Here is a 13,081-nt window from a genome sequence, read left to right on the forward strand (position 1 = left end):
GTCCTATAGGTCCCTTGAAAGATTATACATGTGCAAACTGCAAAGCCATGTGATCATGTGTGTATGCCTGCTACATTCTTGTCTTGTTCCAGACATAGGTTTTCATGATTCTTCCTTAAGTTTACCAACAACACACATGCATGCAACCCGGAATTGACTCGTTTACAAACACGAATTCGACCCGAAACAACCAATCTTTGCCTTAGTGAGATGAAATGGCGCTTGTGGATAGGGAGAAAGAGACAAGGAATGAATAGGGGGAGTATGAGCCCATTGTTTGGAGAAAATGGGGTGTTTGCCATTCTAGGACAAGGCAATTATATGTTTATTTGACCCTTCTTCATGCTGAATTAGGGATCGATCTTGGATTAAAAAGAAAATAAATAAAAGCACAAGATTCGTAAAAGAATGAGAAAACATGGAATTTCATAATATGCAAATACGATAATAATACATAGAAAAAATAATTGGCCGCACAGCACCCGTAAGTTGGAATCACATATACGCGTATTAAATTGGGCCGTAACACAGAAAATATATGAAACGCGTATTATATGAAACACGAATTTCATATGCAAATAAGATAATAATTTTCAGAAAATATAAATTATTATCCAAGTTTTTATCATGATAGGATGCCTAGAAGATTATAAGTCCGATACTTAAACAAGAACCAAATTGGGATTACATAAACGCGTATTAAACTGTGATCAAAATAAAAAGGAAAATGAAGAACTTGAACTACCTTTGATTTGTCCAAAATGTTCATAGGCACACATAGGATATGCACCCCCATTAAAGTAGTTCTGAAACTGCTACTTTTATTGTAGTAAACTCAAAGGGCTGGTACCATACAAGTATTCACGAACCATCCGCAGAGCCCTAACATCCTTGTCACCACAATCCCCTGTGATTTTCTTTTTAACATATTCCTCCACTACATCCAGTACCTCTTTTCTTCTAGGACTCAGATCAATGTCAAACTGTGCACCTGAAACAATTAAATAAAAGTTTGTTTAATCCCTACACTTAGGTGACATGAATAAAATTCAAACCAATCATTAGTGAATTACTTACCTCTTAAATCTTGTTCTTGAAACCCGTCGAGGGAAACAAGACTCTCGCTGTACTTGACAGGGCCTTTCATTCCATCAATTGGAAATTGAAGAAGATTCAACTTAGTCTCTCTGATTTTATGGTCATAAGTACGGTATGTATTAGCAACAAAGTGGCCATTACCCAAATAATGACGAACCCAGATTAATTTTAAATCATCCTCAAAACTGAACATTTTAGTCCAAGACATCGCATCGTCTAAAATATATAGACTAACCGATTTATCAATGGATTCAAAGATCATAGTAACGTTACCTTCATAATCCAGAACTTGTGATCTTACAATATGACACAATTTGGGTAACGGGTAGAGTTGAAACACCTCTCTGTGCAAATCAAACGCCAGTAGTTCTGTGTGACTTTCCAAATACAAAACCCCGGTTTTAGCATGAACAATTTTCGTCGAGAAAGGATGGAATTCTCTTAGTGATTCAGAAATTGGAATCTCTTTCCAAGAATCAGCATTTGCTGAGTACAGCTCAGCTTGTAGCAGTCGTTGGCCAAAAGAAGAAACAAGACGTCTAAACACAATCCTGAGAATTTTGTAGTCATTGCAAATAGGATCAAAACCTAACCCTACAAAAGCCCTTACATTGGAAAATTCTTTGTTAGGACTAGGAAGTATCTTGAACCGTCTAGTTGCCGGATTCCAAATGTATATAACACCACCATCATAATTGTATAAACAAACGAGACCATCAAAAGAATTAATATAAATTATACTAGTTTCACGAGGTGGCAGGTGGTAGAGCTTAACGGAGTCTTGATGGGTATCATGAACTTCAATGTAATCATAGTCTGCAATTCCTGCAATCTCTGTAAGATCTGATCTATAGTTTAGTATAACACCTTTGTTTTTGGAATTGGCAAGGTGAGTTCGGATGAATATATTGTTAGATATAATAGATCGCCACAATTTGCAAACTGATTTGAACCGTACAAGTGATTTTACAGGCAGCCATGAAAGTATCTCGAACATGATTTCTTCAGGTAAATAACTACAATACCTTCTTCTTCTCGCCATCGAAACCCAAACAACCACCCAGCTAATCGACTATATGTTATTATGTTCTTAAACCCTAACCCTAAGGTCGCGATAACATGAAAGTTTGGAATAAAGTTGGACGTACTTGATCTATATATGTACTCCTATAATATGTTATTTTTATTAAACACATTCATATTTGGAATAGAAATCAACATATGTTTATTCCTTAAATCTAACTTTATTTATACTAATAAGAGCATCTCCAATTACCACATAAAACCCTTTGCTAAAAATTATTAATACATACTATAAATAAAAAATATAGAGATTATGTAAAAAATATTCATCTCCAATGGTACATTCTCCTTATTTATAAATATAGTCAACCTCTTTGATGTTGACTATATTTGTTGAACCACTACAGATTTGTAAGAAATCTGTAAAAAAGAAATTTAATTATTTATTATCATATTAAAGTAATATATTCTATTTATAACAATATAAAATTTTAATAACATACTATTTTTAAAAAATAGCTAACCAATATAGCCAATACCATCGAAGTACAATGCCTTACAGGTTCAACAAATTTTACATATTTGCCTACAGGTCCAATTTAGCTAATCATTTATAACTAATACCATTGGAGATGCTCTAAGAATCCCTGAATGCCATGATCAATATATATCAATATATAAAAGATCTTCTAATTATATATCATTATATTCTTATATATAATTAGTCTAATGCACTTTTTATTTAAAACTAGGGACTTTTGCCTGTTATCCGACAATTAATTAAACGTAAACTGTTATATACATGAAAGTAGTGGGTATATCGTATTCTGAGCTGATGAACTCTTAATTATATTAACGAACAAATACAAATGCATAAAGATGTACCAAAAACCATAATCAGTCATTTTCAAAGAAAACTACCGGAACCTGTTACTTGATTAAAATCTCAAATCAATGTCAGGATTATCTTCGCCAAGATAATTTCAGCGTTAAGCCATTGACGATTATAAAAGTGAACTTAGTAACAATCCGAATGCTTTGTTAATTAATATAACACGTACATTACCTCAATTATGATGCATAACAGGTATAGTTAGTGGCTAAAATATTTATCTGCATGAGTCATAACTTTCTGCCCGCGCTACGCACGCTTATTATCCGATATTTTAGAAACGTAAAAATAAATAAATAATCGCCCTTTTATTTATTTTATTGGACAATAAAAATATATAAATGCACCATATTCCTTCTTATAAATGAAAAGAATCGCGACACTGTATTCCGAAATGATCATCCTCTTAGTTATATTAACGAACAATTAAAAAATATATAGATGCACCAATAATTACATGATCCATGCAAAGAAAACTACGAGAACTATTGCTGGATAAAATACTTGAATATAAACGAAAGGATTTTCTTCTCCAAAAAGTTTAGAGCATTAACCAAAATGTGTACTAATATTTTTAATGATTACATGTGTTCTTAAGGATCATAAGAAGAGACCTTCATAACAATTGAAAAACTTTGTTCAATAGTATAACATGTATAGTACCTCATTTATATTTTGCTTAACAGGTATAGGTACTCGCAAAAATGTTGCATCTGAATGAGCCATAATAATTTGATATACTCTCTTTAATATGCAGAGTTTGATGGTCAGTGGTCATTTTGTAAATGTTTGACAATGCCAAAGATGTCCAAAGATGCAGAAGAGCATGTGTGTGTTCTAGTAGAGGCCCAATAACTGGCTAATATAGTTTAATTCAGTAGACTAATGAGAAGGTACAACATGAAGAATTAATAATCATGGAGTAGTGCTTAACCGAATGACGCTTGAAGCCTCAGATTTTAACTTATATATGTCTCCAAAATTTGGCCTTAATCTGGTGCCTCAAACTTCCACTTGCAGACTGCAAGCGCTGGATTGAAGTTGATTTGTTTGATGACATTTTAATGTGAACATATGGACTAAGGAAACAAAAATTAGACTAAAAAAATGGTAGCTATAAAGTCTATCGTGTAAGAGATAAGAGGAGAATTGAACCTTTATATGTTTACAATTTAACACACTGTACATTATAAACGAATATATTGTTTTAATCTTTTTTTTTACGCTTGAACTATTGATTTTACTATGACACTGGGATTTTCAAGTACATATTAGTTTGCAGGTGATTTCAGATGATGAATTCTTTGAGCAATGCAAGAACTTATTGAAAATATTTGTATATTCTGTTCTTAAATATAATTGGCATGACAATGTACCGCATTCATGAGAAGTTCAAATTTAAGAAAGAGTGAGAAAACATTGCATTCTTCACCTGTTCAATCTAGTAGGATACTTATGTCACATTAGGACACAATGATGCTACTAAGACATATTAAGGTGTTATTAACATTAGAATACTGGGCAATATTGATGAATAAAAAAAGGCATATTATTTGAACTTTGATAAATATTTGTCAAAGAATACACTTAGCCGAGATGCGTAATATTGTAACTAATAATACAAAACAATTTAAAAGCAATAGGTTTGAGATTGTTATAAAAACCAACCTTTATATCAAAATAAATATCAGCATTGGAAATATCTGAACATCTTGTTATAATCCAAAATTCATTAACATGTCCATCCATTGTGCATGCTAACACATTTAATTCAAAACTACAACTGCCAAAGTACATTTATATCTAACATGCTTAATCTCTGAAACTACTCAGGGGAATCTTGTAGAGAATGAGTTGTGTAGCACAATGCACACAATCACTCTTCCACATATGAGCCGTCTTCAAAATTTTGGTATAAATTCACCCTCAATGTGAAAGTCGGACTCAACAGTCTTAGAGCAAAGTGATAGCCACAATTCTTCTTCATAAGAATGACCCTCTAACTGGTATACTGGGTCTAAATTTTGTGTGTTTGGGAAAAACTTGTATACATGTAGAAGATAGTCTCTGTATGTAATGTAAGCTTACATATCTACGTACAACGTAATTATTTCTAATAGCTTCAACCTTATATTAGTTCTGTTGAGCAATTCAATCATCTCCTGGAAAGTCTTCCTTCTTTCAAGACCTCTAAAAATAGCTTTAAAAAAAATATAATTGAACAAAGATGGGAAATAGTTACCTATTAGATGAACTAAAACTGTGAGATGGTGATCAACATTTTCCCTCAAAAAAAGATTCTGAATTGAGCTATAGAACATAGCTTGATCAACTTCCACTTTTCATAAAATTGTTTAACTTTATTGAAATTTTACATATTAATTTATTTTACATAATTTATTTTACCGTATAATGAAACAAAACAAACATATTTTAAAAATCATCCAATTATATTTTTATAAATTTATATATAGAAAAATACCTCTCCCTGAAACTTGCCACCTTATCATGTAAAGGATTATATATATCCTAGGCCACGGGCCTCCTGATAAAGTTACGATATCTAAAACCATTCGTGTTAGTATGTTGGACAATGAAAAATATTTACATAACACAGTACAAAAATATTTACATAACACATATCTATTAAGTGAAACAAATAAAGAATCTTATGGCGCAAATGTTTCACATGGACACTTGCAAAAATAATTATAGCAGGTGTTGGTACATTTCCATTGATGAGAGGTTCTATATCAGAAATCAATGAACCCTAAATCGTAACTTTTTACAGAACTCTTACATGTTTATATTAGTCAACCAAGATACATAAATTTTAATAACCACGAACGTATTATGTAAAACTCCTCGCATAAATATAAAAATTGATCAATAATTATCATTACCTTTCATCATGAACATTAAAATGAACATATTCTTTTAGACCCCACTTTGTGTATACATCTCGTTGCTAGATTTCAGAAACAATAACAACAACATCTATAAAATTATAAAACAACAGATACATTAAACGATATATGAATTGAAACCATTTAATGCCAATAACTACTTACCTGGTGCCAATGTGAGAACTTGTTCGGGAGCATATGAAAACACATACTCGCCTAATTTATCAATATTCTTCGGTTCAAATTTCTGTTATGGAATATTTACGCTCGATTAATGATGATTTGTAATATGGTTTCGTCTGTAAATAAAAAATTTTACATCCGTTGAAACGGACATTAAAGATCCTCTTGCTTTTACTGTCGTGTAATCTACCATGTCTAATAGACTTCCTTCTTCCACAACATTCTTAAAGAATCTTCAAACTGGAGTTTGTGCAAAAGCATGAAGATCATAATTTTGACATGTCTATGAAATCAACAAAGTAAGTTTAATGTTCGAAACATAATGGAACTGATGACAATGTCGAGAGTTCAAAATTTATTGAATTATTACATGTTCATCAAGCAAAATCATATTCATTCATGCTAACTCTAAACCGCCATTGATTGTTGAAGGACACATGTGAGTTACACGAACCCTGATTCTCTCGCTCATTTATGATGCGTCAAGTGATCATAAAGGATGAAAGACACATGCTTATCAAAATAAAACAATAATATCTGTATTTGTTAAGATTAATGCGAACCAGGGTATGAATTTGTTAAATCAGTAAGAGAATTGAAATAAGAAAACACGTTCATATGTATCTGTTAGGAATATGTTGTGAACTTGATGATAAGTTAAACAAAACACCTTAGTAGATTTAACTTAGTGAATTTTGTAGCTCTCGACGGATGTTCTTATATAGTCCCGACGGATGACAATTTGACATCCATCGAGAGTGTAGCTTATGTAACAAATAAGAACTGTAGAACAATTCTGCAAATAACATGTTTTAATCTATTAGATTCTGTAGGATTCTCTAAGTCATGTTGACTACTAGATAGATATGCAGAATAGGTTGGCCAATTGTAAAAATGAGATGTCTTGTAATTCTGTATAAGTGAAATAGAGTCAAGTGACTGACAAACTCCCAACGGATGATCTACAAGGCTCCCGACGGATGATCAACATATTCCTGACGGATGTCCAACTTACTCCCGACGGATGATCATATTCAAAATAGCTGTTGATAGTGACAACACAGTCACATGCGTTGGGTGTTTGCAAAAGGAATGTGGCATCCTGTTAAGCAGGATTTTGAGAACAAAGAAGCATTACGATTTCCATGCAAATGTGAAGATATTCAAAGATGCTGGAATAGAGTAATGAAGTAGCATGAAGTTAGACTAGATATAGTTTTGTTTTATTATCTTGTCTTACTGTCATGTAACTTGGTGATATATAAACCAAGTGTAGCAAGTAGAACAATGAACTAAGCAAGCTTATTTTCAGAGAAACATATCAAGATGTATTCTGTAAGAATTTCTCTATAGTTCTGTTTGTTCAACTTGTAAAGCAGCTATGAGCTATTCAAAGCTTCACAGAGTTCTCAATCTAATATATATATATATATATATATATATCTCTGGTGGATACTTTCAAATCCACCAGAAAGTTTTAAAGCTTGTGTTTTATTATTTAGTGATTTGATTTCTATTACTCTTTCATTCCGCACTATTGCAAATCAAACACTGTTATATATATTAGGTTAGAACAATTTTAAAATCTCAAAAAGTAGCTAGAATTACATTCAACCCCCCTTCTGTAATTCTTGTTGTGTTGTTTAGGGAATAACAATTGGTATCAGAGCAAGCTCTTGAAGTACAAAGAGTTTAAAGATCACAACAATCAACAAGATGAACAAAAAGGAAGTTGGAGTTAAAATTCCATTTCTGGACAAAGATAACTATCACCACTGGAAGGTGAAGATGCACCTACATCTTCTTTCTCAAGATGAAGCTTATGTGGATTGCATTGAAAGAGGTCCTCATGTCCCTATGAGAGCTGCTACAGGGAATGAACCATCAGTTCCAAAGCCTAGGCATGAATGGTCTGATCTAGACATTGAACAAGTCAGGAAAGATAAGAAAGCCATGAACATACTTCTTAATGGTGTTAATGGTGATATGTTTGACGACATCATTAACTGTAAAATAGCCAAAGAGGTTTGGGATACAATACAGATTATTTGTGAAGGTACTGAACAAGTAAGAGAAAATGAGATGCAGCTCCTGATTCAGCAATATGAGCATTTCCACTGTGAAGAAAGTGAGTCACTCACTGACATATTTAGTAGATTTCAAAAGCTACTAAATGCTCTGAAGCTGCATGGAAGAGTCTATCAAACAAAAGACTCTAACCTTAAGTTCCTTAGATCTCTCCCAAAGGAGTGGAGACCAATGACCGTCTCATTGAAAAATTCACAGGATTACAAGGATTACAATTCACAGGATTGCAAGATGAAAGGATGGAGAAATGAAGGAAGAAAGGAGGATCCATAGCACTAGTTGTTGAGTTAGAGAAGGAGAAAAAGATTAAGGTGGAAGCTGTTGAGTCTACATCAAAGGTCTGTGAAAGCAAAGGTAAAGGGCTGGTAGCTGAAAGTGAAGAACAGTTGAGTCAAGATGACATGGATGATATTGATGAGCATCTAGCATTCTTATCCACGAGGTTTGCCAAGCTCAAATTCAAGAAAAATAGAAACATGGTTGATAAGTCAAAATTCAAGTGTTTCAAATGTGGCTTGGCAGGTCATTTTGCTAGTGAGTGTAGAAAGTCTGATTCCAGTAAAATGAAGTTTGAGCCTGTTGATTATAAGCAGAAATACTTTGAGTTACTCAAGCAAAAGGAAAGGGCTTTCATAACTGAGGGGAATGACTGGGCTGTAGATGTATTGGATGAAGATGAAGAAATCAACTATGTCAATCTAGCCCTAATGGCCAAATCAGATGAAACAGAGACCAGTTCATCAATCAATTAGGTAATTACCACTAACCTAGCACATTTATCTAAAGCTGAGTGTAATGATGCAATAAATGACATGTCTACTGAATTATATCACTTGTGTGTTACACTTAAATCCCTCACTAAAGAAAATGCCAAAATTAAAAAAAACAATTTGTTTTTAAGTGAGAGGAATAATGTGCTAGAGTCTCAATTTATTGAACTTGAAAAATTGAGAATTGAGTGTAAAATTGCTAAGGATGAATTAACTGAGTCCTTGAAGAAAGAAGAGATTTTAAGAAAACAACTTGAACGAGAAAATGAAGTAATTAAAGCATGGAAATCATCTAGAGATGTTCATGCTCAAATTACTAAAGTTCAAGGTATAGAATCCTTTTGTGATACAGCCTGGAAAAAGAGCAAAGAGAAGCTTGATTCCAATCTGGTTGAAGGACTCTTTACAGATGTGGACTCGACGGATGATGAAAATCATCCGTCGGATAATCAAAAGGATTATCCGTCGAGAGACAAGGAGCCACATCTGTCGGCTGTGAGTAAAACAGTTAGCAAAGCTAAGTTAGTTAAATTGAATGAGAAATATGGATCAGTTTCTAAAAACTTTGTTCCAGGAGAATCAAGTCAAGTTAGAAAAGAAAAGAAAGTTAATGTTGGTCATATATCTATCAAGCAATTGAATGACAGACTGGAAAAGATTGAGGTTAAAACAGAAGCTAAAAGGAAAAACAATAGAAATGGGAAGGTAGGGATTAACAAACATAACAACTACACACCTGATAAATATGCACCAAGAAAAATCTATGTTAAGTGTGGTAGTGTTAATCACTTGTCTGTTAATTGCAAGTTTGCTATGCCTACTCCCATGACTACACTTTCTTCTTTTACCAACATGACTGCCATGTCTATAATGCCTATGAATGCTATGTCTGCTCAGAATATGAATGCACAATTTGCTAATATGTCATTTGCACCTAATCCTTATTATGCTGCATTTAGTATGCCACAAATGTCATTTAGCATGCCTTACTAGAATAACATGTTTGCAAATAACATGCCTTTTCATGTAAACCAAAATGTGCATGATAATTTTGTTTCAATGACTGGTTTCAAAGGTCCAACTCAAATGACTAAGGATGAATCTGAGATCCCCAAGTCAAATGAGATCAAACCTAAGAAACCAAAGAAAAATGCTAACAAGGCAGGACCCAAGGAAACTTGGGTACCAAAATCAACTTGATTTGGTTTTGATGTGTGCAAGGAAACAGAAAGAATCTTTGGTATCTAGACAGTGGTTGCTCAAGGCACATGACTGGAGATTCTACCCTGCTCACTGAGTTCAAGGAAAGAGCTGGCCCAAGTATTACTTTTGGAGATGACAGCAAGGGTTATAATGTGGGATATGGCTTGATTTCAAAGGATAATGTCATCATTAAAGAGGTTGCCTTAGTGGATGGACTCAAGCACAATTTGTTGAGTATCTGCCAGCTTTGTAATAAGGGCAACTCAGTTACTTTCAAATCAGAAGCATGTGTTGTGACAAACAAAAAAAGCAACAAAGTGGTTCTCACTGGAGTGAGAAGAGGAAATGAGTACCTAGCTAATTTCAACTCATCAAATGCAGAACCAGTAACTTGTCTTCTCAGTAAAGCAAGTCAAGATGAAAGTTGGCTATGGCACAAGAAGCTGTCCCATCTAAACTTCAAGACCATGAATGAGCTAGTGAAGAAAGAATTGGTTAGAGGTATTCCTCAAGTGGAGTTTACCAAGGATGGATTGTGGGATGCCTGTCAGAAAGGAAAGCAGATTAAAACATCATTCAGAAAGAAGCTTGATTCAACAATTGAAGAACCTTTGCAACTGTTGCACATGGATTTGTTTGGACCAGTCAATGTGTTGTCCATCTCAAGGAAAAGATATTGCCTAGTAATTGTAGATGATTTCTCAAAGTTCTCTTAGACATATTTTCTAAAGTCCAAAGATGAAGCTAGTGAAATCATCATCAATCACATAAGGCAAGTCAACAATCATCCTGACTTCAAAGTAAGAAGAATCAGGAGTGACAATGGAACTGAGTTCAAGAATTCTGTGATGAGATCAATTTGTGAATAAAATGGGATTATGCATGAGTTTTCTGCAGCTAGAACTCCACAACAAAATGGAGTGGTGGAAAGGAAAAATATATCTCTTATTGAAGCTACAAGAACAATGCTAGAAGAATCAAAATTACCAACATATTTTTGGGCTGAAGCTGTGAATACTGCATGCTACACTCAGAATATTTCTTTGGTTAATCAAGCAAAATGCATGACACCCTATCAATTGTTCAAGAATAGGAAGTCAAATCTAAATTTCTTACATGTCTTTGGCTGTAAATGCTATATCTTAAGGAATCAAACTGATCAACATGGAAAGTTTGATGCCAAAGTAGATGAAGGAATTTTTGTTGGATATGTTGTGGGAAAAGCATATAGAGTCTACAATCTGAGAACCAACATTGTTATGGAATCTATACATGTTGTGTTTGATGATAAAACGATTGAAGGATTGCAAGATGGAGATTTCCATGAAAGCCTCAAATTCGATAATGTTGAGATGGTTAGTGATGACAGTGATGATGAAAGTGATCAAGAAATAGTGGCTAAGGAAAATATAGAAAATTCTACATCTAATGAAGCACATAGCTCAACATCCGTCGAGTTAAATAATGCTTCATCCGTCGGTAGACAATCAGCTTCATCCATCAAGATACAAAGTGCATCATCCTTCGGAACAATAAGAGAATCTGAAAGTCAAAAAAGATCACTTACTGAAAGAACCCCATCTTTAAGTCAAAGATCCACAAACTCAGGGGGAGTTTCTTATAATCAAAACTCGGTCACACATCAAGACAACAATGAGGCATCTTCATCTAGAGTTAATCTACCACAACAGAGAAAATGGACTAGAGATCACCCTTTTGAGCTCATTATTGGTGATGTATCCTATAGAGTTCAAACAAGGAAAGCAACTCAAGAAGAATGTCTATATAGAAGCTTTCTTTCTAAGGAAGAACCAAAGAAAGTAAAAGAAGCTCTGTTAGATCCTGATTAGGTCTTAGCTATGCAGGAATAGCTAAACCAATTTGAAAGAAACAAAGTATGGAAGCTGGTACCCAAACCAAAGGAAAGAATTCAATTGACACCAAGTGGGTATTCAGAAACAAGATGGATGAAAATAGCATAGTTGTCAGGAACAAAACTAGATTGGTTGCTAAGGGCTACTGTCAACAAGAAGGAAAAGTTTTTGATGAAACTTTTGCTCCTGTTACAAGACTTGAATCCATCAGAATTTTCTTAGCCTATGCAGCATATGCCAATTTCAAAGTCTATCAAATGGATGTCAAAAGTGCCTTTTTGAATGAAGATTTGGAGGACGAAGTCTATGTCAGTCAGCCTCCTGGTTTTGAAGATCCAAATTTTCCAGAATATGTCTACTATCTTTTGAAAGCACTTTATGGATTGAAGGAAGCACCCAGAGCCTGGTATGATACTTTGTCAAAGTTTCTCTTAGAAAATCACTTCACAAGAGGTACTGTTGACAAAACTCTATTCTTTAGAAATGTTAATGGCTCTAGTATACTTGTTCAAATTTATATAGATGATATTATATTTGGCTCTACAAATGAGAAACTTTGCAAAAAGTTTGCCAAATTGATGCAAAGTAAGTATGAAATGAGCATGATAGGAGAACTAACTTACTTTCTTGGTTTACAAGTTAAGCAAGTTAGTGATGGAATATTCATTAGTCAAACCAAATATATTTATGATCTTTTAAAGAAGTTTGATATAATGGATTGCACATCTATAAAAACTCCCATGACCACTACAACTAAGCTTGAATTAAATACTACTGAAAAGTCTGTGGATATTTCAAGCTATAGAGGCATGGTTGGCTCACTTTTGTACTTAACAGCTAGTAGGCCAGATATAATGTTTGCTACTTGTCTTTGTGCTAGATTTCAGGCTGATCCTAGAGAATCCCACTTAGTAGCTATTAAGAGAATTTTCAGATATCTCAAGGGAACACCAAAACTTGGCATTCGGTACCCTAGAGATTCTGGTTTTGATCTAACTGGTTATTCAGATGTAGATTATGCAGGTTGTAAAATAGATAGAAAAA

At 33.7% G+C, this 13,081-nt stretch overlaps 1 protein-coding gene across 1 annotated transcript; it reads right to left on the reverse strand.

Moving 5' to 3' along the window:
* Positions 1-648: 648 nt before the first annotated feature.
* On the reverse strand, positions 649-2,140 carry LOC141664423 (putative F-box protein At1g47790). Its single transcript, XM_074470374.1, has 2 exons — positions 1,078-2,140; positions 649-991 (listed from the first exon to the last, which is right to left on the reverse strand). The coding sequence occupies exons 1-2, from the start codon at positions 2,138-2,140 to the stop codon at positions 822-824; spliced, it is 1,233 nt and encodes a 410-aa protein (XP_074326475.1). The 3' UTR covers positions 649-821.
* Between the last annotated feature and the right edge of the window lie 10,941 nt (positions 2,141-13,081).

This window comes from Apium graveolens, chromosome 6, assembly GCF_009905375.1.
Source record: "Apium graveolens cultivar Ventura chromosome 6, ASM990537v1, whole genome shotgun sequence".
Lineage (NCBI taxonomy): Eukaryota > Viridiplantae > Streptophyta > Magnoliopsida > Apiales > Apiaceae > Apium > Apium graveolens.